Source organism: Bos javanicus, chromosome 4 (assembly GCF_032452875.1).
Source record: "Bos javanicus breed banteng chromosome 4, ARS-OSU_banteng_1.0, whole genome shotgun sequence".
Classification (NCBI taxonomy): domain Eukaryota; kingdom Metazoa; phylum Chordata; class Mammalia; order Artiodactyla; family Bovidae; genus Bos; species Bos javanicus.
Window position 1 is genome coordinate 77,222,270 of NC_083871.1, and position 26,068 is coordinate 77,248,337.

The 26,068-nt window shown below is 46.0% G+C and overlaps 2 protein-coding genes across 9 annotated transcripts in view; one reads left to right on the plus strand and one right to left on the minus strand.

The window, feature by feature from the left end:
• The window catches only part of CCM2 (CCM2 scaffold protein), a 53,405-nt gene extending 35,171 nt beyond the window's left edge, over positions 1-18,234 (minus strand). The window contains exons 1-5 of one of the 8 annotated variants that reach the window (XM_061414413.1): positions 18,145-18,234; positions 17,561-17,653; positions 16,955-17,011; positions 15,666-15,729; positions 1,843-1,998 (exon numbers count right to left, since the gene is read on the minus strand). In XM_061414413.1, coding sequence (XP_061270397.1) covers positions 1,843-1,941 — 99 coding nt within the window. In that variant the 5' untranslated portion in view covers positions 1,942-1,998; positions 15,666-15,729; positions 16,955-17,011; positions 17,561-17,653; positions 18,145-18,234. Of the gene's footprint in view, positions 1-1,842; positions 1,999-15,665; positions 15,730-16,954; positions 17,012-17,560; positions 17,654-18,144 lie in introns of those variants that run through there. The other 7 variants (XM_061414412.1, XM_061414411.1, XM_061414415.1 and 4 more) reach the window with 7 other exon arrangements.
• Positions 17,688-19,418, plus strand: LOC133246285 (uncharacterized). Its single transcript, XM_061414421.1, has 2 exons — positions 17,688-18,736; positions 18,973-19,418. The coding sequence occupies exons 1-2, from the start codon at positions 18,240-18,242 to the stop codon at positions 19,178-19,180; spliced, it is 705 nt and encodes a 234-aa protein (XP_061270405.1). The 5' UTR covers positions 17,688-18,239; the 3' UTR covers positions 19,181-19,418.
• Positions 19,419-26,068: the final 6,650 nt, after the last annotated feature.

A 26,068-nucleotide genomic window follows, 5' to 3' on the forward strand; every position in this document is an offset into this window, starting at 1 on the left:
TGTGAAAGTGAAAAGTGAAAGTGAAGTCGCACAGTCGTATCCGACTCTGAGCGACCTGATGGACTGCAGCCCACCAGGCTCCTCCGTCCATGGGATTTTCCAGGCAAGAGTACTGGAGTGGGGTGCCACTGCCTTCTCCGAAAGTGATCCCTAGATCCTTACAATACTCTTGGTAAAGGACTTCCCTGGGGGTCCAATGGCTAAGACTCCACACTCCCTATGCATGGGGCCCGGGTTCGATCCCTGGTCAGGGAACTAGATTCCACAAACTGCAACAAAGATCTGGTGCAGCCAAAGAAAAAAATAAATATTTTTTTAAAAAACTTTTCTTGCAGTATTTTCCATCTTATGCTTGAAATAACTTTTGAAGTTGGAAATCTCAAATGAAGCTTTTAGTTAAACACACACAACTGACTCTGGTCCACTTAGTACTTTCCTAGAGGAAGGCCCCAGGGTCAGGCTGGCCTTGAGCATTGTTAGATTACAGCCTGGCCTAGACTTTCACTTGAGGTGACGAGGCTCTGAGTATCTGCATATCCTAAACAAATTCTCAGAGGCTATGTTCTCTGTCAGAGCGTCTGTTTATTAATTTACAGTAAGAAATGCATGTGCTGAGGAAGCAGCACAACCACTCCTGGAAAAGCAGCCTCTACCTGGAGACCAAAAGGAATGATAAGGTGAAAACACCTACCAACTCGCTCCTCGGGCACAACTCGCAGCTCAGCACGTTCTGGAGAAAGTGTGTGGCAGTGCAGGAAAGAAACCCGTGCTGGGAACCTCAAATGCCCCAGTCAGTGCTCAGGAAGCCTTATTTACTCCTTTAGTAGGTAACACAGAACTGCCCCTGAACAAAGGCTTCAAGAGCAAGGCCCTGGGGTCCTTCAGTGGGCATTCAGCAAATGTCTAACGGGCATCGAGCCTGTGCCCAGCACTGGGGCTATACCTTGAAGGACCCCTGTCCCCGCCCCAGGGCCCCTTCTGCTGAGGGAGGGAGAAGACAGCAGCTTGGCAACGCTCTGGCTCCACAGGGCTGCAGGGCAAAGCCAGGGAAAACACCAAGGCCAGAGGGTAGGGTGGGCAGAGCCACAGTTCTGTCCAGCTGGGCAAGGCAGTGGCTACTCCACCCAGGTTCAGACCTGCCAGGTGGGCAAGGCACCCTCACAAATTCTCGCCTATAAGTACACTGTTTAAAACGGCACCGCAATATTGCCTATTTTAACTCCAACTACCTTCCAACACTCCCTGTAATGCAAATTAACAAATTTATAAAGTTAAGTAGTTCAGCGCCTACCAACAGAAAAAGAGCCTTTCTTAGGTGCCTCGGAGTCCTAAATAAAGAACAGGACACAGCCAGCGCCCCAGGACCTCCTTACAGACTCAAGTTCCCCATCTCAGGGCTGGGTGTGAACCTGCCCTCCACTGCAGCAGCTTGCTCCACTGACACCCAGCGTCTGACCCTCCACGGGCAGCCAAGACCACTTGGGCCAGGTACACGGCCCCTTCGTCTTCCCTTGGGCGTCATAAATGAAACTCAGGCGCGAGTCCGCGACTAGGACTGCACTTTTTCCTGACCTTTTCCCTAAACCATTTTCGAACTCAGATCTTGGGTCCTGACTGACTATAAATTCACAGCAGACCTGACACCCACAGTCTTTTTACTCCTTAGGCGAATATGGACAAACCCAACCACCTACAAAAAGCTCCTCAATCTCTCTCACCGGCCACCGGTTCTCAGACGCGGAAGCCAGCAGGAACCCTCCACCACCCCATGCTCGCAAAGTGAAGGTCACAGGACCCAACAGTCATTCTAGATGGCTCTTTCCACACTGGGCTTGCACCTACCTCGTTCTCCATGGGATACCCTGTCGGAAAGTCTGTCTGAGGAGGAATTTCTCTGGAGGAATTCTGGTTCCTCCCCCTCTGCCGACAGTTACTGTGCATTCTCCTCTGTTCACTTCTGATCTGGTTGAAAAATATGGTCAGATGTTCGCCCTCCCTCTGAAAAAAACATGTGAATGAACAGGAAGACCATAAACCACAGCTTCCTTCTGCAAACCCCACTGAAGCTGTTTAGTTTTTTGAAAAAGTTAAAGAGGCAGGCAACACCCTGAAACTCCTGACAAAATCCAAACAGGCTGCGTGCACAAAAAGATGCAAAGAAAACCCACGCATCTTCATACTAAACCAGTGCTTCTTCTACCTAACCCTACACATCTTCTTACTGAACCACCACATCTTCTAACTAAACCAGTGCATCTTCTTACTAAACCAGAACATCTTCTAACTAAACCAGTGGATTTTTCTAATTTAACCAGCCCATCTTACTAAACCAGTCAGCCTAAGTAAACCATTACATCTTCTTACTAAACCAGCGTATCTTCTATATAAACCAGCATATCTTCTTACTAAACCCAATACATCTTCTTTCTAAACCAGCACACCTTGCCTACTATCTCTAGCATGTAGAGCCTATAGGTGGCCTCCCCACATTTCTAGCCAATATGGTATAGCCAGCTGAAAGACATTATTTTGGAAGTTCAACCATTCTGCAAAACCAAACCACAAAGTTAGAAAGAATGAACAAGCAAGCTGAGCGAACTGTTGGGGCTCCCCCTCCTGACCACGCGGTGTCCCTGATGCAGTGGGAGCACCAACCTGCCTGTTTCAGGCTGAGTGTTGTCTGCTTTGGGGCACAGCAGTCCAGGGGTGCCTGGACAGAGCACACCTCCATGACCCCCAGCCTACAAAAGCCTCTACCTGCTTCCAGGACTCTTGAGTTTAAGATACAACTTTGAAACTAAAGAGTATGTCCCTGAGCAAGCTCACTTTTAACTTCTTCAAGGTCAAATCTGATCCTGAAAGGGGGAAACTGGGTTTGTTGATGCTGAAGATTCTTAAACTCTCTAGATAGTCCAAAATGGTTGCAAAGAGGAGAAGCTACTTAATTAACCATTTTGGTTAATTAGAGTGACCATATATAGTCACAACTCAAAACATAACAAATGTAATACAATTTTACTAATATTAATTAACATTAGATTCAGTTCAGTTCAGTCACTCAGTTGTGTCCAACTCATTGCGACCCCATGAACTGCAGCATTCCAGGCCTCCCTGTCCATCAACAACTCCTGGAGTTTACTCAAACACATGTCCATTGAGTCAGTGATGCCATCCAACCATCTCATCCTCTGTTGTCCCCTTCTTCTCCAGCCTTCAATCTTTCCCAGCATCAGAGTCTTTTCAAATGAGTCAGTTCTTCGCATCAGGTGGCCAAGTTAGACTTGATCAAATTAAAGTGCTAATTTTCAGTGGTTTTCTGCCCATAAAAATGACTATTTCATATGGCTCAATTTAAACTGCAACAAAGTTTAATATTTCTAGATTCTGAAAAGACTGGTTCAGAACAGTCATTTCATGCCTTAATTACTACCACACATGCTGCAGATGTAGAAAATACAGTAAACCAGGAAAGCAATACCACTCTAGATTTGTTTGAACAAACATCTGGTACTGTCTGGAGTATCTCTTTAGAGACACAGGGCACTGCAGGTACCGTCTAGGCTCCAATTTCTCCTTCTTTATAAAAGCTGTCCCCACAGAGCAGGATCAGGTGGTCCTGAGGGGAAGGGAATCAAGAGTGAGATACAGAGACCTCAGGATACAGAGCGGTCCCCATGCCTCATCTCGGCTGACTGTGGGGCCTGAGTCCGCTGCCTGCTCCCCAACAGGTTCCCCTGCATGCACACACAACCCTTCCAAGGCTCCAAAGCTGCCACACCCAGGGAAACAGAGGAAACTAAAGGAAACCAACCACCTGCACATGTAAGCCTACCTGTTCTGTTCTCACAGATGCAATGATCACCAGGGTAGGCATGGAAGAGAAAGGCCAGGGAGCACAGAGGGCAAATGAGAGCCTGGACAGGCGCTTAAATTCTAGAGGGTTTAGAGGCGTTCGAGGATAACAGCATTCATAAATGCAGTTGAGGGAGAGGGAGGGGCATTTCCTACAGACTGTGAGGCTCTATCTAACTCAAGTGTGATGTTTTTTGCAAGAATGCTTCCATCAGGGGGCACATGATATGGGGCAGTGACCTGCCTTGGATGGCTATGGACTGGCCCCTTTGCCTCATATTTGGATATGATATTTTTCAACATTCTAATTCCGCCATTCCTCCTTCTTCTATTAGTAGAAATATTTACATAAAGAGGGCTTTTCCCTCCTAGACTCTGGTAACCCTGAGGTACCAATCATTCAGAGAAGTTAAATGCATCATCCTTTCTCTTTGGCCATAGCTTTCACAGCAATGCCGGTTCCCTGAAACCACCCAAGGTGATCGGTCCATTCAGTTCAGTTCATTCAGTCGTGTTCGACTCTTTCCAACTCTGTGGACTGCAGCATGCCAGGCTTCCCTGTCCATCACCAACTCCCAGAGCCTGCTCAAACTTATGTCCATCGAGTTGGTGATGCCATCCAACCATCTCATCCTGTCATCCCCTTCTTCTCCCACCTTCAATCTTTCCCAGCATCAGGGTCTTTTCCAATGAGTCAGTTCTTCACATCAGGTGGCCAAAGTACTGGAGTTTCAGCTTCAGCATCAGTCTTTCCAATGAATATTCAGGACTGATCTCCTTTAGAAAGGACTGGTTGGATCTCCTTGCAGTCCAAGGGATTCTCAAGAGTCTTCTCCAACACCACACTTCAAAAGCATCAATTCTTTGGTACTCTGCTTTCTTTACAGTCCAACTCTCTCACATCCATACACGCTGCTGCTGCTGCTAAGTCGCTTCAGTCGTGTCCGACTCTGTGCGACCCCACAGACAGCAGCCCACCAGGCTCCTCTGTTCCTGGGATTCTCCATACATGACTACTAGAAAAACCATAGCTTTGACTACATGGACCTTTGCTGGCAAAGTATTGTCTCTGCTTTTTAATATGCTGTCTAGGTTGGTCATAGCTTTTCTTCCAATGAGCAAGTCTCTTTTAATTTCTTGGCTGCAGTCACCATCTGCAGTGCTTTTGCAGCCCCCAGAAATAAAGTCTCTCACTGTTTCCACTATTTCCCCATCTATTTGCCATGAAGTGATGGGATTGAATGCCATGATCTTAGTTTTCTGAATGTTGAGTTTTAAGCCAACTTTTTTAGTCATCTTATGGATGCGCCAGGACACCACAGGCCATTGGCGGCCTCTCCCGCCACTATTAATGGCATAGTGGAATCTGCCACTATTCCGATGGGCACTGCTGCTTCCAAAGTAAAGTGCTGTTCTCAGGCCCACCACCACTCACCAAGGGTGCTACCGCCTCCTGGGGCTCTGTGCCAGAGAGAGTGAGGAAATAAGCATTCTGTGTTTAACAGAAAAACCTCCAGAGTTTATAGAATTCAAATTTAGGATTATAAGCCGATTGATTATCTTCTTTGGTATTCTCTGCACCCACCCAATTCTCCTAGGATGAAAGCCAGTGAATAATGTTGCTAATGTAACTATATTCCATAAATCCTAAAACAATTTTAACAGTTGCAAAATAACAATACCAATATTATATTTCCCTGGTAGCTCAGTGGGTAACAAATCTGCCTGCAATGCAGGAGACTAGGGTTCAATCCCTGGGTCAGGAAGATCGCCTGGAAAAGGAAACGGCAACCCACTCCAGTATGCTTGCCTGGGAAATCCCATGGAGAGAGAAGCCTGGCAGGCTACAGGGCCTAGGGTCCAAGAGTTGGACACAACTTAGTGACTAAGCCGCCACCACCATTATTACTAATACAATGATTACTGAAAACGATTTGTTTAAAGTTTCTTTGTGACTCTTCTTGTCCTTAGTGCATGTCCCACTGCCGGCCTGCTGTCAAATTTCTATGATTTAATTAACCGGAAGAATTCCTCTCTGTGAGGTTCCATCTTGTTTGGTTTTGCCATTTTTATAATTTGCTTTTGGTTTTTTTTAATGACTTTATTTTTAAAAAATGTTTGGATTCAACTTGTAGTACTGTAAAACATGGTTTCAAACTCACAAGGCCCATGCTAAGAGATCAACCCCTCCCCACTAGATAACAATCTAAAAAGCATCAGAGCATTCAGATCCATATCCAAGCACAAGGCTCCATGCTGCCTCCCACCCTGCTGAGGATGTACCACAGTTTAGTGAGCCTGTATCCTAGAAGTGGAAAGTGGCCAAAAGGAACAGCTTGGTACACAAACTGCTTCATGTTTTTGCCAATGTTTCCTTGGAGGTTTCTGGAAGTGAGATGCTGGGTCAGTCAGGGCACCTTAGTTCAGCCAGGCATTGCCCCTTACAAGTTGTCAGGGCTGTGCTGGTCAGTTCCTCATGCATGACCAAGCAGGGATTTCTGCTGGCCTGAAAGGTGAACAGGGGTAGCTCATTCTTTTTTTTCTTTGGTCTTAATTTACACTCCTCTCATTATGCAAGAGTCTCAGTTGCCTTTTCACACATTTAAAAGCCATTTACATTCCTTTTTCAGTCTTTTCCCATCTTCTGACTTGTTTTTTCCTATCAGGTCCTATTTTTGTCTTCCTTATTTTTAGAAGCACCTTACACAGGGAGTAGCTACTTTTTGTTCTGTAAGTTGCAAATATTTGTTGTCTTTTTACTTTGCTTGTTGTTTAGTCGCTAAGTCACATTCTTGTTTGCAACCCTCTGGGCCATAGCCTGCCAGGCTCCTCTGTCCATAGGATTTTCCAGGCAAGAGTACTAGAGGGAGTTGGCTATTTCCTTTTCCAGGGGATCTTCCCAACCCAGGGATGAAACCTGGGTCGCCTGTATTGCAGGCAGATTATTTACCACTGAGTCACCTGGGAAGAATTTTTACTTTTTGATGTTCATGTTATCAGATCTTCTGAATTTTTCCCTCACTGCTCTGAATTTTGGATAATGAAAGGTTCCACAGCGCCCACATCAATGAAGAATTCACCCATCTTTTTGCCTAGTACCTTTACGGCTTAATCATTTTTGCTTTTACTTAAACCTTTGAACCACCTTTGTTCACTCTAGTGTAGGAAGGATGGATCTGCGATCTGTCCAGTTACCCTAGTACCACCCATCAATCAATATCCCCACCGCTTCAAAATACCATTTTACTGTGCTCTTAGGTTCCCCATGGAGTGAGATCTGTTTCTGTATTTTCTCCACTTCCTGAAGCTTATTCCAGGACAACCCCACAAGCTTTAATCAGGGGGATGACAGCATGACCCAATCTGGGGTTGTTCCCTTGTTTTTCTTCTTTTTCAGAGATCGTTCTTGCCTGTTTATAACACAAATGAGCTTTAAGTCAAGTGATGTCGCTCCATTGAGGAGTCCAAAGGTGTATTTATTGGGATCATATTAAAAATTAACTCAAGGAGAACTGATATAGCCATGACGCCCTTATTTACCCAAAGTGTCTTCCACTCCTTTAAGTTCATGTTTGTATGTTTCAGGAGTTTCTCTCATAGAGATCTTAGTTCCCCTACCAGGGACTGAACCCATGCCCTTGGCAGTGAAACCTGAAGTCTTAGTCACTGGACCACCAGGGAATTCCCTGGATGTTTCTATTAATTTTAACCCTAAAGTATGTATTTGTTATCGTAAATAGGATCTTCTATTATAAGTTGGAATTCCAACAGAACAAAAAGAAAAGCCAAGCTGGCTAGGGAGGCTGTGGAGCAACTGGGTGGGAGGAGATGGCTACTGATACAGGAGCCCAGACTGGGATGTGAGAACTAGTCACGGAGGTATGTTGGGAGGAGGACAAGGTTTAGGAGCCTGATCCCCCATGGCCTACATATTCCCGCGTTGCTGAACTGAACACTGACTGTGGTTTATCCGTTTGAGCTGTACTAGCTGTTTTCATTGACCCATGTAACTGAGAGAGAAGCTGATGTGAAGGCCTGGAGACTGGTGGAGGTGACCCTGCATGGCAAGCCCTGTCAAATGCACGGCAACAGTGGCTGGCAGTCCTAAAGGACCAAGACACACTACTGAACCCATGTCTGGGCTCAAGGTTCCACCGAGTCAGGGTAACAGAAGCCACTGGTCGATGGAGCCCTCAAACAGCAGGGTCACTGTACCCACCTGACCCAACATGGCAACAGGCCTGAATGTGTTGCTACAACAGGTAGCTCCCTGTCTCCCGCCTCAAGACGCCACCAGTGCCTTCCAGAAGAAAGCTGTGCCCTCTGGGAAGAAAACAAAAGTCAGTCTGCCTGCACCTGGCAAAGTGAGCAGTAGGTCTTTACTGTCTGAACTCTCCATCAGCCACCCAAAGCCAGCACATGCCGAGTGACGCTGGAGCTTCATTCTTGTGGGAGTCACAGCAGACTGACAGCCACCACCTCAGCACTAATTCTGTAAGGGTTCACAGGAGTTCCCAAGCTAGTTTTGCAGTTTTCCTTAACTTTGAAATTATCTCAAGATAAAAAGATTCTTAAACACACACAGCAAAACAACACACATTTTACAAGGGCATGCACAAACAAAAGGACCTGAGTGAAATAGGTAAGGATGGTTGTCAATAAAAGAGGGGTATGAAAGAGGAGTGAGGACTGGGTTTCAAAGAAAAAGAACAAATAAGTGAAGAAATAAAACCAACAGAAAACACCAGACAGGCCTGGCAGGAACCAATCATATGTATGATTAACTTATTCCTCTGCGTCTGAGATCCAAAAATGGAAGAAAAAAGACAGAGGCAAGAACACAACACTCCACTGCTGAAAGTGGGCGTTCAACGAGATGAGGCAGACAGAGGAGGCAAACCCAAAAGGGATGTGGTGCTCGGGAGTCTCTGGAAACAAGGATTTCCCAAGCAGGTATTTGGTACTCTGGGAAATTCATGGCTGTGGAATGTCTTCTACCCAGAGAATTCCACGTGATAAAATACCACCAACAGAATGTGCTGCAATGGGTTTTTCTGCCTCTGGTAATTATAACAAAAACACAGCTCTGGGGGACTTCTCTGGTGGTTCAGTGGTTAAGAATCCACTTTGCAATGCAGGGGATACGGGCTGATTCTTAGTTGGGGAGCTAAGATCCCACATGCCATGGGGCAACTAAGCCTGTGGCCACAACTAGAGAAGCCCACATGCTGCGAAGAAGACCCAGAGCAGCCAAAAATTTAAAAAGAGAAAGACACTGCATGCAGACATGCAGCTGGTGTGGCTATATTAATACCAGACAAAAGAGATTTCAAAAAGAGGATTACCAGAAATAACGACCGTCATTTCATAATGAAAAAACAACCATTTCAAGACACAGTAATCCTATATATGCATATACATAAGAAGAGTTTCAAAAATACACAAAGCTAAAACAAACAGAACTACAGGGAGAAACAAGCAAATCTAAAACAATAACTGGATATTTTAACACCCCCTCTCACCTCTCTCCCAATAACTGACAGAATTAGCAGACAAAAATTCAGTAGGAAATGGCTTGGCAGTGTTTTATAAAGTTAAACATATAGTTCCCATATAACTGGGCAAGTCCATTATTAGGTATCTGGGGAAGAAAAGTGACAACATATGTCCGCACAATGAGTCATTCACAGATGTTCATAGAAGCTTTCCATTATAATACAGAACTAAAAAGAACCTAAATGTCCAATAAAAGGTGACAGAAAACAAATTGTGGTATATATGTAAAATAGAATACTGATGTTGTTGTTCAGTCATTAAGTTGTATCTGACTCTTTGCGACCCCCATGGAAAGCAGCACGCCAGGCTTCCCTGTCCTTCACTATCTCCTGCTGCTGCTGCTGCTAAGTCGCTTCAGTCGTGTCCGATTCTGTGCGACCCCATAGACGGCAGCCCACCAGGCTCCCCCGTCCCTGGGATTCTCCAGCAAGAATACTGGAGTGGGTTGCTATTTCCTTCTCCAATGCACAAAAGTGAAAGTGAAGTCGCTCAGTCGTGTCCAACTCTTCGTGACTCCATGGACTGCAGCCTACCAGGCTCCTCCGTCCATGGGATTTTCCAGGCAAGAGTACTGGAGTGGGGTGCCATTGCCTTCTCCCACTATCTCCTGAAGTTTGCTCAAACTCATGTCCACTGAGTTGGTGATGCCATCCAACCGTCTCATCCTCTGTCTCACCCTTCTCTTGCCTTCAATCTTTCTCAGTATAGTGTCTTTTCCAACGAGTTAGCTTTTCTTATCAGATGGCCACAGTATTAGAGCTTCAGCTTCAGTCCTTCCAATGAATATTCAGGACTGATTTCCTTCAGGATGGACTGGCTGGATCTCCTTGCAGTCCAAGGGACCCTCAACTGTCTTCTTCAGTACCACAGTTCCAAAGAAACCATTTTCGGCGCTCAGCCTTCTTTATGGTCCAATTCTCACATCTATACCTGACTACTGGAAAAACCATAGCTTTGACTAGATGGACCTCTGTTGGCAAAGTGATGTCTCTGTTTTTAACATGCTGTCTAGGTTTGTCATAGCTTTCCTTTGAAGGAGCAAACATCTTTTAATATCATGGCTGCAGTCACCATCCACAATGATTTTGGAGCCCAAGAAAATAAAGTCTGACACTGTTTCCATTGTTTCCCCATCCATGTGCCATGAAGTGATGGGACTGGATGCCATGATCTTAATTTTCTGAATGCTGAATTTTAAGCCAGCTTTTTTATTCTCCTCTTTCACTTTCATCAAGAGGCTCTTTTGTTCTTCTTCACTTACTGCCATAAGGGTGGTGTCATCTGCATATCTGAGGTTATCGATATTTCTCCCAGCAATCTTGATTCCAGCTTGTGCTTCATCCAGCCTGGTTTTTCGCATGATGTACTCTGCATATAAGTTAAATAAGCAGGGTGACAATACACAGCCTTGACATACTCCTTTCCCAATTTGGAACCAGTCTGTTGTTCCATGTCCAGTTCCAACTGTTGCTTCTTGACCTGCACACAGATTTCTCAGGAGGCAGGTAAGGTGGTCTGTAATTCCCATCTCAGAATTTTCCAGTTTGTTGTGATCCACACAGTCAAAGGTTTTAGCACAGTTAATGAAGAAGTAGATGCATCCCATGCATTGGAAGGCAGATTCTTAACCACTGGACCACCAGGGAAGTCCCTAGCTAATGTACATTTAAGATGCATACACTTCACCATACATAAATTCTACAGTAACAGAAAACTGTAAACAAATATTGAACTCTAATGATATGTATGCTGAAGTGTTTAGATCATAGTGAACTGATGTCTGCAATTTACTTTGAAATGCATCAGAAAAATAAAATGGGTTGATGGATGGGTAGAAGGATGAAGAGATGGGTAGATATGGGATAAAACAAATACAGCCAACATTAACGGCAGAATACACTAGGCAGTGTATATATAGGTATTTGCTATAAAATTCTTACAACTTCGGTGTATTCAAAACTTTTCATAATAAAATGCTTGGGTAGGGATTTCCCTGGTGATCCTGTGGCTAAGGCTCCGTGCTCCCCATGCAGGGGGCCTGGGTTCAATCCCTGGTCAGGGAACTAGATCTCACATGCCATCGTGAAGATTTCAGATTCAGTGTAGCCAAATAAATAAATACATAATAAAAATTTAAACCCTTTAAAATGTTTCGGGGTGGGGCTGGGTGTGGAGGAAGCAGACTATGGCTGCATACTTCTCTTTCGAGAAGTGGGGCTGAAGATTCTCAATTATTTGGGAAAGGAGCCTTAGAACAGAGCTGAAAAAGGTCTGACATCAGATTTCCATGGGCAAGTCCACTCCAGACACTGTGCATATCTCAGAACAAAACTGAAGAGTGATATGTCCACCAGCAGTAATAAAATACTTAAGACACAGTCGGTCCCAGAACATTTCCTGACACGTGACAAGGAGGATAACATACCTAACACACAGGTCTGTTCGAGGCATTTTAATTAATACAACTGTATCCCCACCATGTAAACAGCAAAAGGAAAATGGAATATTCCAAACCACACCTGACTGCAGAGTTACTGTAACAACACATGGAAGCACATTATATATCTGGGGAAATAAGTGCGTGTAATTTCAAATTAGAATGAAGAATAAACGATTCAAATAAAAGTTTCTCTTCTCAGAGTCACAGGTAACAACACAGGTGAAACAACATACCCAAGCCCAAGCGGGTGACTCCCATAACAGGTTTTACTGAAGAACAGTAACACAATAGGGTCAGACTGACCATTTTTCTCACTTTTGGAATTCAACTATTCGTTCTGCCTCCTGGGTTACAAGATACATATGCACTGCAGTTCACCATACTAAGCCTCAAACAAAAGCCCAAACTCCAACTTCCCACTGCACTCCCTAAAGAGGATTATTTTCATGGCACTGTACACATTTAATGCCTGTGATCAAATCACCTAATTCTTAACACAATCCAGCAGAAAACTGCTACTGTTCAGGCATACTTAGGAGGAAAAACTGTAACATTTTTGGCACTGGCACAGACCTAAGAAAAAATGTCCTTTTTATCCCTGCTAAATTGACAAATCCAAATCTAAACTCCCTCTCAACTGCGTAACTGTTAAAACTGAGCACCACATTTGAAGAAGAGCCACTGGCCTTGGACTGAGAGATAAGAGCAAACAGAGTAGTTAGAAGGCCCACAAAAATCCCAAGCCAGGATGATAGCATGGAGGCTGGGCAACATGGCTCAGCCCCACGCCCTTCCACAGACCCAAGGCCACACAACCACAGACAGTGGTCAGTTTGTGGCCCAGAGCACATGCAGATGATGCCGCCTCTTAAAGCAGCTCGTCCATGTCTAAAGTGACAGTGGAGACCAGGTTCCAGAACCTCTGGGCTAGATTGAGACAGGGCCCCACCAAAACCATCCTAGCACAGGACTGACTACACCAGACTCAGCACATCAACCTGATGTTCAGGGTCAGCTTCAAAATAGCCCACTGTCTTAGTCTGCCTGAGCAAAGCACCACAGACCTGGTGGCTTCAAAAACAGGTATTTCTCCCAGTGCTGGAGGCTGCGCGTCCGAGACCAAGGTCCTAGGGCCTCTTTCTCAGCTTAGAAACGCTCATCTTCTCCCTGATCCTCATGTCGTCTTTCTACTGAATGCACATCCCTGGTGTCTCTTTGTCCAAACCACTTCTTCTTACAAAGATAACAGTCATATGGGATTAGGGTCCATCCTAGTGACCTCATTTATCTTTAATCACCTCTTTAAAAGCCCTTCTCTAAATGCATACCCATTCTGAGGTATTGGGGGTCAGGGCTTCACCACACGAATTGGCGGGGGGGTGGGGGGCAGTGTACAGTTCAGCCCGTAACAGCTGGGGGGGCAGCGGTGGATGAGGAAAAAGTGTACCCGAAACAAGCTGCCCATGCACTGACGATACTTGACATTGAGGTACAGGGGCTTTGTTAGATTTTCTCTATACTTGTACTTGATGTCTTCGTAACAAAAATGTTTCCTTATTCACTCTTATCAAATCACACTCGTTAAAATCCATCCTCGTCTGTCTACTGAGCTTCCCCTCAAGCTCTGTGGCCACAGAGCTCACTTGTCTCCTTAGCATCTGCACCCAGCGCAAAGTCAATGGCAATGAACAGTTCTTTAAGGAATGAATGAAAACCCCCAATGGCTTCAGCTGTCCACAGGACCAAAACCAAACTCCGCCCTCCCATGCCCTGGGCCTCAAGCCCTCCCCAGCACCTCTTCTGCTTCTGCATATCACATCCATGGTCCCCCAGAGGAATTAGCGGATGCCTGTGTCTCTCCTGATATAATGGCACTGGCCCTCTCTCATTCTCTAACATAGTGTAAAGAGCTTACTCTGCAAATAAAATGCAATGTCTTCAGCCCTTCTCACTGCACTAAGCATGAAACAGGCACTCAAATATATAAACAGGATGATTTCACACAGATCAGCTAAATCTATAGTACTTAACTGAGTCACACCAGGGTGGTGATGAAGATGGGGCAGCTGGGTTATTAGTGCTGACAGAAATGAAGAAATAAAAGACCACAGTAACTGCAGTGACCAAACCTATAGGGGACAGAAGGCACTTGTTCTTGACCACACAGGGCAGAATACTGACATCCCTTCTTATTCCAAAGCAGTTCCTTCTTTAGACTTGTCACAGAAATGTCTTCCCTTACTGTCTTCCTCTCAAATGATGATCAGAGCAGAAACAGAAAAGTACTACTAAGATTCTGATGAGCTTTCTGAGTCTAAACTATCATCGTCAGTGGATTATCAACCCAACTGAAGAAGAACAGGGAATCTAAGTTCCTAATGCAAAAAAGTAATAAATACATGATGCGACATAAATGGTAATTATCCAAACCGGAAAAGGAATGAGACCCATGTTTGCCAGTTATTCTGGACTCGTCAACTGATGACCTGACATCTGGTCCCCACCAGATACCTCCTGCAGTGGTCTTCTGGCCTCCTCAGCCCAGGGCGCCAAAATACCACCCAAGAATCCCTGTGGCAACTATTTGAGAGAAAACAAAACAAGGTATAGAGGCCTGAAGTCACTCTGTTAACCCATATTATGGCTGGGACACCTATAGAATCAATTTAGTTATAAAAGCAATTTACTAGGCCATGATCAGCAGTTCAAAAAAGCCAGCATGCACTACCTATAGTTAGAATTCTTTCTTTAAAGTTTCATTTCAGCCATACAAACACTTATACATACCCACACATACCTGTGGGGAACGTATGGCTGCCTGAGGTATGGTCTACCGCAAGCTCCGAGTTCCTCACAGACATTAGCTAGGGGATGACTTGGCAGGTACATGAGCTGGTAACAAGGGACCCACACCCGAGAGGAATTTTTTCTCCCTACTTCTTACACGGAAACTTCAAAAATTCACAGAAGTAGGCAGAATAACAAATAATGAATACCCATTGCCAAAGCACTCAGCTATCTCCCCTCTTTTCTCTCTAGTCTGAGTAAAGCAAACCTCAGAAGTCATCTTATTTCACCTATAAGTATCTCAGTGCATGTGATATCAGTTCAGAACTTGATAAAACATAATACAAACATTACACCCAACAAAATTAATAGTAACCCTTTATTATCATTTACACCTAGTCCTATATTTCTAGGGTACTTTATAATTATTTTTTTAATTTAAAGAATACAAATAAATGGATAAATGTAAAAAGATTTAACTTCATCCAGGCTGAAATCATGCGACCTCAGACCCAACAGCAGCATAAGCAGCAGAAACCAGGACCTGAACCTGGTTGAGGGCCAACAGTGACTTTCCACAACTATGTCTTCCCAAGGGCTGTGATCCTCATCTGAGTCAAGTGTTTTTATGAAAAGGCACACAGTACAACTCAAATGTACACCTAAATTTCCTACAAAAAAGAATTACACCTTGACAGAATAGTATCGAAATGCATGGATCTTGGGTCTGTTCTATAAAGAGGCAGCCTTATTCTCCAAATCCTCAAGCAAGACTTGTGGTCTGAAAGGCACCAGTTACTCTGGGGACATTTAGGCAGGAGAGGGACCTCCGTGGTCACTCCTACTCCCCGGGTCCCAGGCCTCTGGCAGCTAGTGGACCTCTCTGTCCACATGCTTACCCCTCAGGCCTCCCCACCTCCCCACCAGCTCCTCCCACACCCCATCACCCAGCGCCTTCCACCGGGCATTACTGGCTCAAGTCACCCTCATCATATGTGCCAGGGTAGCCTGAGAAAGGACAGGGCTGTACCTGCGCACTTTATATGAAATCCACTCTGGTCTACTGGTTCTCTGGCAGCTCGATGAGTCCTGTCCTGAGGAAATAGGCCACGTTAGAACAAGCCTGAATAACTGCTTGACAGAACACCGAGACAAGTATCTGAAGACCTGGAAAGCCTACAATGCACATTTTTTAAGGTTTAAATCTGCATTTTTTGAGGAAGCTAACTTGGAAAGAGAATTTAAATGTCCAAATGCTATTTTCATAAAACTATTAAGTCTTTATTTGCTGCTTTAGCTTGAACTGGTGTTGAAGCTTTAAAATAGAGAGCTCTGATTAACTTACCATAATGAAGAACTTAAGCATCAAACTGATTGAGCTGTATGTGACCTCACATTGAATGGGGGAGAGAGCAGAAAGGTTCTGCTGGCTTGCAATTGGCTGAGAGTAAGAGATAAAGTGTGCTAAGTCGTGGCCTGGATAGGAATCTATGCCTCAGAGCCTTCTGTCTAGTCTGTCTGTGGGAAAATGGGCTAGGGCAGTGGCAAAATACAGAGAAAACACAAAACTCCTGGCTTAGGCAACCATGTAATTAACAGACTATCTCCTTTAATAGACAATGTAATGTATTAATCTTTTCTAGGCTTAAATCTTTCCGTTGCCCCCCATGATAAAATTCTTGGGTTTCACTGGTTTTTTACTTCTATTCCTAAAGCTCAGGAATGTCTTACCACTTCTCTCTCAATATGCTGAATATTCAAATATTTCTTCCAGAGCTGGTATAAAGTTCTAGAAAAAATTCAGTCATTCTCATCCTTCCCTGTCACAGACAGGCTAGTACCCACTTGAAAGGAGTAATTCTTCTTAGCAGACACTGTTTGGACTGATTGTGGAAGATACTATGTGGCTAGGATTGGTCCTCTGCTAGAACTGAGCCAGCTAATCTACAGAATGCTGGCAGCCAAGAGTGCTGGTGACAGGCCTCCTGCTATTGGGCCCTGGCCCACCTGCCTATCTGTGACAGGGAAGGATGCAACTGACTGCATTTCTTATGGAGCCTTCTACCAGCTTTGGTAGAAACATTAAACTCAGATTTCTCCCTTTTTGGTGGGCAGCATCCCTCTGTGGTCGATTGCTTACAGAATCACTTTCTTGGGTTGTTTTCCAGACTTAAGCCAACTTTGCAGGTAACTGCAACTGATACCGCACTTGAATTTAGACAGGCATGCTAAGAACGTAACAAAGCAATGAGTAAAGAAAGTGAGAGAAGCAGGACACAATCTCCTGAAAACCATCTGGCTGCACTTCATTTGAAATACCTTTTGAAATGGGGCCCCTTGTGATGAGTAATCCTCAACTGAAGGACACAGCTGGCTCTGAAGAGCAGAAAATCAGAACATTTATAAAGGTCTGTTTTTAAACTTGTGCATAAAAGTGCACATACGTGAAAATGAAAATAACAAGTAAGACCCTTGGGATTATAAAGCCTGTACTTAAGAAAGATACATTTCATTGAAATCCACTATTCATTTCAATGATAGCTTATCCCATGTGGTTATTTGACTCCTTAAAATGTTGAGTTTCTTTATCAATTACTCGAGCCTGTAATTAAAGACATAGTTTAAAAAGTACACAGACTAAGGAGCCTCTTGAACTATGTCCTAAATCCAACTGCCAAATATAACGTCACTGAAATCGCTCAGCTGGTACTAGGTAGAGCAAAACTCTGCCCGCGCCGGCCGAAGCGTGAACGGGCTGTATCATGTAGCAGTTTTTGTTTTTACTTGATACTCCAATAATGAAGTCAATTAAGCAGCAAATGTTTCTACGTTAACCTTACACCCCATTTTCTCAAAGACACTATCCCTAGAAAACTTTCTGGCCCATAATCGGGGCCAGCTCCTCTGCAGCCCCTGGTCACTCACCCGCCGGGAAGGCCATGTGGAGAGCCTAGGTTTGGGGGAGAGTCACTGACCGGAAGGGGCGGAAAGGCGTGGCTCCTTCCTCCCCCGCGCGCCCTGCAGGCAAAAGACCACCTAAACCCATTGTCCAGGGGCTCGTCTCCTACTCCACCGCGCGGAGACTGACTCCCCCGACCCTGTCCCGGGCCCGACCGTGCGCCGTTCACCGGGGGGCCCCGGCCTGCCCACCACTCTCACCTCCAACAGAGTGAGCCTCCCGGCCTCCCAACGTCGGACTTCCAACCTGGGGCCTCCCCACGCCGGACTCCCACCTCGGACTTCCCCGTGCCGGGCCTCCCCACGCCGGACTCCCGTCCTAGACCTCCCCACACCGAACCTCCTAAATCAGAACTCCCCTCCACGGAGCTCCCAAGCCAGACTTTCCCACGCCCCGTACCGGCCGACCGACGGGCAGCCCCGAGGGACCCTCCCATGTCCCCCGAGCCCTTCCCCGCCCAGCCCCAACCCCTCCGCCTTCCGCCTGCCTAGGTCTGGGGTCCAGCACGCCCCCGGCTCAGCCTTCGGGCGAACGCGCTCTGCAGGCTCACCTTCTTGCCCTTCTTGCCCTCTTCCTCCATGTCTCCGCGAGCGGCCCCCGCGGCCTGGCCCGCCCCGGGAGCGCCGCGCCGCCCGCTGCCGCTACATGCTCGCCTTGGCCCCGCGGCCACCGCCGGCCCTGCGCCGCTCGCCCGGCCGCAGTCTCCACCCGTGGCCGCCAGGGGCCGTCCGCGCCCTGCACCCCACACCCCGCACTTCCGGGCCGAGGGCGCGGCCCCGCCCCCGCGAATACGCCCCGCCCCGTGTGCGCACGCCCCTTCGGCCCACACGCCCCGCCTCCAACCCTTCAGAGCCGCTGAGAACGAGCCTGCCCTCCTCGCCCCTTCAGGACCGCGGGAGCGCGTCTGTCGCGCCCTTACGCACCACCACCCACGCCCGTCGGGGAGGGCCAGAGCGCGCCTGCCCCGCCTTCAGCCCGTCCTCCTGCCCCTCAGAGCTACAGGAGCGCCTCCAGCTTTTCAAGTCTGCCGCCATCTTTACGGCAGCCAACTTCCCAGCCTGCCTCGCGCTCAGGGAGAGGGAGCTCGGGCCGACAGGATACGGAGGGCGGGGCCGGCGGGACGGGTGGGACCTGTGGGGAAGGTAAAGGACGGGAAGAAGGTAGGGCGTGGTTCTATGGGAGGGGTCCTGTGGGAGAGGAAGGCGGAGCTGACGAAAGGGACAGGACCGGCGGAGAGGGCGGCGGGGATAGAAGGGCGGGGCTTGCGGAAAGGTGAAGGCGGGAAGCCAAAGGCCGGGCCTGCTCGAGGAGCGGGGCCTGGGGAAGGGGCGCAGAACTACAATCTTTTCTTTTCTCCCTTTTCTTTCCATTCCTGCAGGCACTGGGAAGACTTCCTATGTTCCAGACTTCCTATTCAAACCTGTCAGGGAAGTTTCAATGCAACAGAACACGTCCGGACCCTACAGAATAAAACTTCGAACTTTAACCAGTCACCTAGAAGTCACAGCAGTCTTACAATGAGATCCGGACGGATTGGTTTGCCCAAAAGTACACTGCAAATTGGAGTTAGCCGCAGCAGGCCCTGAAGAAGGCGATGGCAGCCCACTCCAGTACTCTTGCCTGGAAAATCCCATGGGCGGAGGAGCCTGGTGGGCTGCGGTCCATGGGGTCGCTAAGAATCGGACACGACTGAGCGACTTCACTTTCACTTTTCACTTTCATGCCTTGGAGAAGGAAATGGCAACTCACTCCAGTACTCTTGCCGGGAGAATCCCAGGGTCGACGGAGCCTGGTGGGCTGCTGTCTATGGGATCGCACAGAGTCGAACACGACTGAAGCGACTTAGCAGCAGCAGCAGCAAGCCCACTTTTTTGCCACGACTACGCTGCCAGTAAGAACCTTGCAGCACAGGTAGCATGTAAACTTACAGCAAACAAACCGCTGTTTGCCTCAACTGATCTTTTTAAAGAGTATTGCCTCCTGTAGCAGCGGTCAGTAGATTATCTCTCAGCTTCACATTCACTCTCAGTTCTCATCGCGGGATGGACCTGGGCCTTTTGAGCATTAGTCCTTTGCCGAGTAACCCAGTGTGAAGCTTTGCCAGGAGAAACTGCTTGGAGGCAGTGTGGGAGGGAAGGGGCTTTGTTACCTAGATTCAGTGAGTTTTCTTGGCAGGCACATGCCTAAAGAGGCCTCTGAGGCGCGCACCTTCCTACATCAGGGGTAGTTTGTCCAACTCCGGGTTTGCCCAAGCACTTGACGCTGCAGTGGGGGCCTGCCAGCAACACCCAGCAGCCGGCAGATTCCTCCAGTACTCATCTTGAGAAATTTTATATCCGGAGTGGTCAGCAAGACCCCCTCCATGAACAGTTTTCCCTGCACTCTAGAGCAGGGGTCCCCAATCCTCTGGGAGGCCTGTTAGCAACAAAGCCACCACACATCAGGAGGTGAGCATTGGGCCAGCAAGCCAAGTTTCATATGCCTTCCCCATGGCTCCCATTGCTCACAGTACCACCTGAACCATCCCAGCTACCATGCCTGTGGAAAAATTGCCTTCCACGAAATTGGTCCTTGGTGCTATGCCAAAAAGGTTGGGTGCCCCTGCAGTAGAGGGTAGACTTCAGCAAGCTTTGCCAGCACCTGTCTGCCATTCCGTGAGCTGTAGCTATGCTATCTCCAACAAAGTCTGGACCTCAGCCCCAGGGGGAGGAAGAGCCTGTGTTCCCTGCAGTAGCCTTCAGTATAATAGTTGCTCCTTATATCTACTATTCTTGTGTTCAGAGTTCTCTTCGCCTTTAATACCGATTCCCTTGTTACCCTAATTTTCTGTTATACTTAATAATTCTTTATTAAGTTTTCCTACACTGTTTCTATCTCCTGATTGAACCCTATTTGATAAAGATACCAAAGAAATGAGTGGTCTCTAGTACTCCCTGAAGGCATTAGGGATTAGGCATTAGGCATTCCAGTCCCTTTGGTACATAAAGCCAAAGTGTGGGAAATGACTTTTCAATCTCCCTCCTGCAATAATTAAGCTTCCCACATTAACAGACACAAATAATGCAATGCATTCAGTGGTTATTCCCCCACCATTCACTGAAAAGAGGCCTGATATTTTAGATCTTCCACTAATGTACCTTTGCATACTTATCATGCTATAATGTTGTAAATAACCCTACTAAAACTTCCCTTAATCTAGTGTTAGGAAAAACTCACTCAATTCCTGTATTTCTCCCTTGCTTTTTTCACACTACCATATTTACACTTCTGACACCAGATGTGTGGGCTTTTTTTCCACACCAAGCAATTTTTTGACACCAGCTGTCTGTCCTATATTTAAATCAATTCTGATACAGCAACCTGTAGAGACCATTGGATCTCACTGGTAAAGGGCTCAGTTCCACAAGACTGACCTGCATCCCACTTCAGATGACAATTAAAAGCTCATATTGTTACTTGTACTTCTGACTAAGCAGCTATAAATTGGAGGTTCCCAGGATCCCCTCCTTGAACGCAAATAATATGTTAGAATGGTTCACAAAACTCAGGAAAACAGATTCCTTATTGTTTATCAGGGTTGTTAGTTTGGCTGTGCCAGGTCTTAGTTGCAGCACGTGGGATTTAGTTCCCTGAGCAGGGATCAAACCCAGGCCTCCTGCAGTGGAAGCGTCAACCACTGGACCATCACTGAAGTCTCCAGGTTGTTGTTACTCTCTATATATTCTTTTATATATATATATATATATATATATATATATTATATATATATATATTTTATATATATATATATATATTCTTTCAGAGCCAAATCACTAGCTTTATTTCAAGGTATTCATCCCAATTGATTTGGAAGAATAAAGAAGTTACTCTTTGGAAATGTGGTTTTATTTTTATTTGTTTTTGGATGTGCTGGGTCTTAGTTGCTGTGTGCCAACATTCTCTAGTTGCCGTGAGTGTAGCCTACTCTCTGCTGCTGCTAAGTCACTTCAGTCGTGTCCGACTCTGTGTGACCCCATAGACGGCAGCCCACCAGGCTCTCCTGCCCCTGGGATTCTCCAGGCAAGAACCCTGGAGTGGGTTACCATTTCTTTCTCCAATGCATGAAAGTGAAAAGTGAAAGTGAAGTCGTTCAGTCGTGTCCGACTCTTAGCGACCCCTAGTTGCAGCAATTGGGCTTCTCACTGTGGTGGCTTCCCTTGTTGTGGAACACAGGCTCTAGGGCACAAGGGCTTCAGTAGTTGTGGCTCACGGGCCCTTGTGTGTGTGCTCAGTAGCTGTGTGGCTCAGGTTTAGTTGCCCCACTGCATTTGGAATCTTCCAGGACCAGGGATTGAACTTGTGTCTCCTGAATTGGCAAGCAGATTCTTAACCACTGGACCATTGGGAAAGTCTGGAGATGTGGTTTTAGAAAAAGTTCTTTTCAATATTTGAAGTAGTTAAATACTGCTGACAGGTCTGTCTCTCTTTGTGCCAGCCTCATGCAGCCTCCTCATATAAGGCAGTTGAGCTTTGATTTTGTGGTTTTTAATGTTTTGGTATCATTTTTTATTACTTGGAGCATCTTGCCCTTTCTAGTGACTTTTGTTGGTTATCATTTCAGAAAAAAATTTTCTTTCAGTCCTTGGCAAGTCCACCATTTTTGGTCACACACACACACACACACACACACACACACACACCCTCACATCCATACTCTGACCCTTCATAACCATTTACTTTCCTGGTTCTCTTTGATTATTTCATGGCAGTGACAGAATGGAGAGAGCAGTAAATTCTGAGCTTAAACAACCTGTATCAAGCCCTAACCTTCTGTGAGATCTTCAGCAAGCCATTTAACTTCTCTAGGTTAATTTCTATGTTGGGGCTTCCCTGGTGGCTCAGAATCTGCCTGCAGTGCAGGAGACCTGGATCTTACCTGTGTCGGGAATATCCCCTGGAGAAGCAAATGGCTACAAACTCCAGTATTCTTGCCTGGAGAATTCCACAGACAGAGGAGCCCAGCAGGCTACAGTCCATGGGTCACAGAATCAGACATGACTGAGCAACTAACACTTACACATTTTTCACACTTACTTTCCATGTTAGCAGACTGTTCCTACTCTGTCACATGACATTTAACAAAATAATGGGATTTGAGTACTATAAACTGAACATCATCAGTTCACTTTAGTTGCTCAGTTGTGTCCGACTCTTTGCAACCTCATGGACTGCAGCATGCCAGGCTTCCTTGTCCATCACCAACTCACAGAGCTTACTCAAACTCATGTCCATCCAGTTGGTGACGTCATCCAACCATCTCATCCTCTGCCATCCCCTTCTCCCGCCTTCAATCTTTCCCAGAATCACAGTCTTTACCAATGAGTCAGTTCTTTGCATCAGGTGGCCAAAGTATTGGCGTTTCAGTTTCAGCATCAGTCCTTCCAATTAATATTCAGGACTGTTTTCCTTTAGGATGGTATGGTTTGATCTCCTTGCAGTCCAAGGGACTCTCAAGAGTCTTCTCCAATACCACAGTTCAGAAGCATCCATTTTTTGGCACTCAGCTTTCTTTATAGTCCAACTCTCACATCCATACATGACTACTGGAAAAACCATAGCTTTTACTAGATGGACCCTTGTTGGCAAAATAATGTCTCTGCTCTTCAGTATAATGTCTAGGATGGTCATAGCTTTTTTTCCAAGCAGCAAGCATCTTTAAATTTCATGGCTGCAGTCACCATCTGCAATGATTCTGGAGCCCCCCAAAATAAGTCTGTCACTATTTCCATTGTTTCTCCATCTATTTGCCACGAAGTGATGGAACTGGATGCCATGATCTTAGTTTTCTGAATGTTGAATTTTAAGCCAGCTTTTTCACTCTCCTCTTTCACTTTCATCAAGAGACTCTTTAGTTCTTCTTCACTTTTTGCCATAAGGGTGGTGTCATCTGCATATCTGAGGTTATTGATATTTCTCCTGGCAATCTTGATTCTAGCTTGTGCTTCATCCAGCCTGGTTTTTCACATGATGTACTCTGCATAGGAATTAAATAAGCAGGGTGACAATATATAGCCTTTTCCTATTTGGAACCAGTCTGTTGTTCCATGTCCAGTTCCAACTGTTGCTTCTTGACCTGCATATAGATTTCTCAGGAGGCAAGTAAGGTGGTCTGTAATTCCCATCTCTTTAAGAATTCTCCAGTTTGTTGTGATCCACACAGTCAAAGGCTTTGGTGTTGTCAATAAAGCAGACGTAGATGTCTTTCTGGAACTCTCTTACTTTTTTGATGATCCAACAGATGTTGGCAATTTGATCTCTGGTTCCTCTACCTTTTCTAAATCCAGCTTGAACATCTGGAAGTTCACGGTTCACATACTGTTGAAGCCTGGCTTAGAGAATTTTGAGCATTTGCTCAAGACCGGGAGCTGACTGTGGCTCAGATCATGAACTCCTTATTGCCAAATTCAGACTGAAATTGAAGAAAGTGGGGAAAACCACTAGACCATTCAGGTATGACCTAAATCAAATCCCTTAGGATTATACAGTGGATGTGACAAATAGATTCATGGGATTAGATCTGATAAACAGACTGCCTGAAGAACTATGGACAGAGGTTTGTGACATTGTACAGGAGGCAGTGATCAAGACCATCCCCAAGAAAAAGTAATGCAAAAAGGCAAAATGGTTGTCTGAGGATGCCTTACAAATAGCTGAGAAAAGAAGCTAAAGGCAAAGGAGAAAAGGAAATATATACCTATTTGAACACAGAGTTCCAAAGAATAGCAAGGAGAGATAAGAAAGCCTTCCTCAGCGATCAATGCAAAGAAATAAAGGAAAAGAAAGACTAGAGATCTCTTCAAGAAAATTAGATACCAAGGGAACATTTCATGCAAAAATGGCCACAATAAAGGACAGAAATGTTATGGACTTAACAGAAGCAGAAGATACTAAGAAGTGGCAAGAATACACAGAACTATACAAAGAAGATCTCATGACCCAGATAATCACGATGGTGTGATCACTGACCTAGAGCCAGACATCCTGGAATGTGAAGTCAAGTGGGCCTTAGGAAGCATCACTATGAACAAAGCTAGTGGAGGTGATGGAATTCCAGTTGAGCTATTTCAAATCCTAAAAGATGATGCTGTCAAAGTGCTGCACTCAATATGCCAGCAAATTTGGAAAACCCAGCAGTGGCCACAGGACTGGAAAAGGTCCGTTTTCATTCCAGTTCCAAAGAATGGCAATGCCAAAGAATGCTCAAATACTGCACAATTGCACTCATCTCACACGCTAGCAAAGGAATGCTCAAAATTCTCCAAGTCGAACTGAATATATTTACTAAGTACTAGACATAAAAATGGGCTTCCCAGGTGGCTTTAGCGGTAAAGATACCCCCCAACCGCTCCTGCCAATGCAGGGCTGTAAGAGACACGGGTTTGAACCCTGCATTGGGAGGATGCCCTGGAGGTGGGCATGACAACCCACTCCAGTACTCTTGCTTGAAGAATCCCATGGACAGAGGACCCTGGTGGGCTATAGTCCATGGGGTCGCAAAAGCCAGACATGACTGAACCTACTTAGCATGCACACATACATAAAATGAGTTTCCAGTATTGCTTCCTTCTCTTTACAGAACCAAGTTCTTGCTTTCCTAGCCTGATGTTGAAGACTGGAATATGTAGTTCTCATCAATCTCCTTACGTAAAGACTCTTAAAATCCCATTAGTACTTACGGTATCTCCAACAAGCCATGCCCTTGCTAGTCTCAGTAACTTCCAATGTGCTTTTCTAAGCCTGTGTGGCAGAAATACTTGCTGAATTCTCCGGCAGTCCAGTGGTTAGGACTCAATGCTTTCCCTGCTGTGGGCCAGGATTCAGTCCCTGGTGGAGGAACTAGGATCCCACAAGCTGCGCAGTACAGCCAAAAAAATACACACACAAAAAACCAAAATTTCCTCTCAACTCAGAGAACCTCTCCACAAAGTTAGAAGAAAACAATTTTATTATCGGATAAGCATTAAACCAGAATGTGATGCGCATCACAATGAAAAAAAAATGCAAACATAGAAATCCTACTCTTCTATATACCTAAAAGCACATAACCCGTTACCCTAGGCAGCTTATGCAATTTGAAGTCAGGCGACAAGTGGGCTCTTAACCTTCCAAGACACAAGGAGATCAGAGTTTCAGTCCCTTAACAATATTTCAGAAACAGGGTTCCCAGGCCCTTTGAAACATAATCTTGAGTTGTGAGCGGCCTTCGGCCTGAACCAGCCTGCCCGCGCCCCTCTCCCCGCCGGCTCCGGTACTCCGGTTCCTTTGCTAAGCCCGCTTCCCCAGTCCCTCAGTCCCCGCCCGGAGATAGCAGTAACTCGGCGCGCCTCCCATCCACTTCTCAGGACAGCTGAAATGAGCAGCTAAAGCGTACCCCGCCTCGCCCCGGCGCTCTCGTGACGTCATCTCCTGGCGCCGCGCGGGATCGCGGGCCACGT

Coding starts and splice junctions, on each gene's coding strand:
- LOC133246285 (XM_061414421.1), top strand. CDS start 18,240: ATGCTCGCCTTGGCCCCGCGGCCACCGCCGGCCCTGCGCCGCTCGCCC. Junction 18,737..18,972: donor GGGTGGGACCTGTGGGGAAG/GTAAAGGACGGG, acceptor CCATTCCTGCAG/GCACTGGGAAGACTTCCTAT.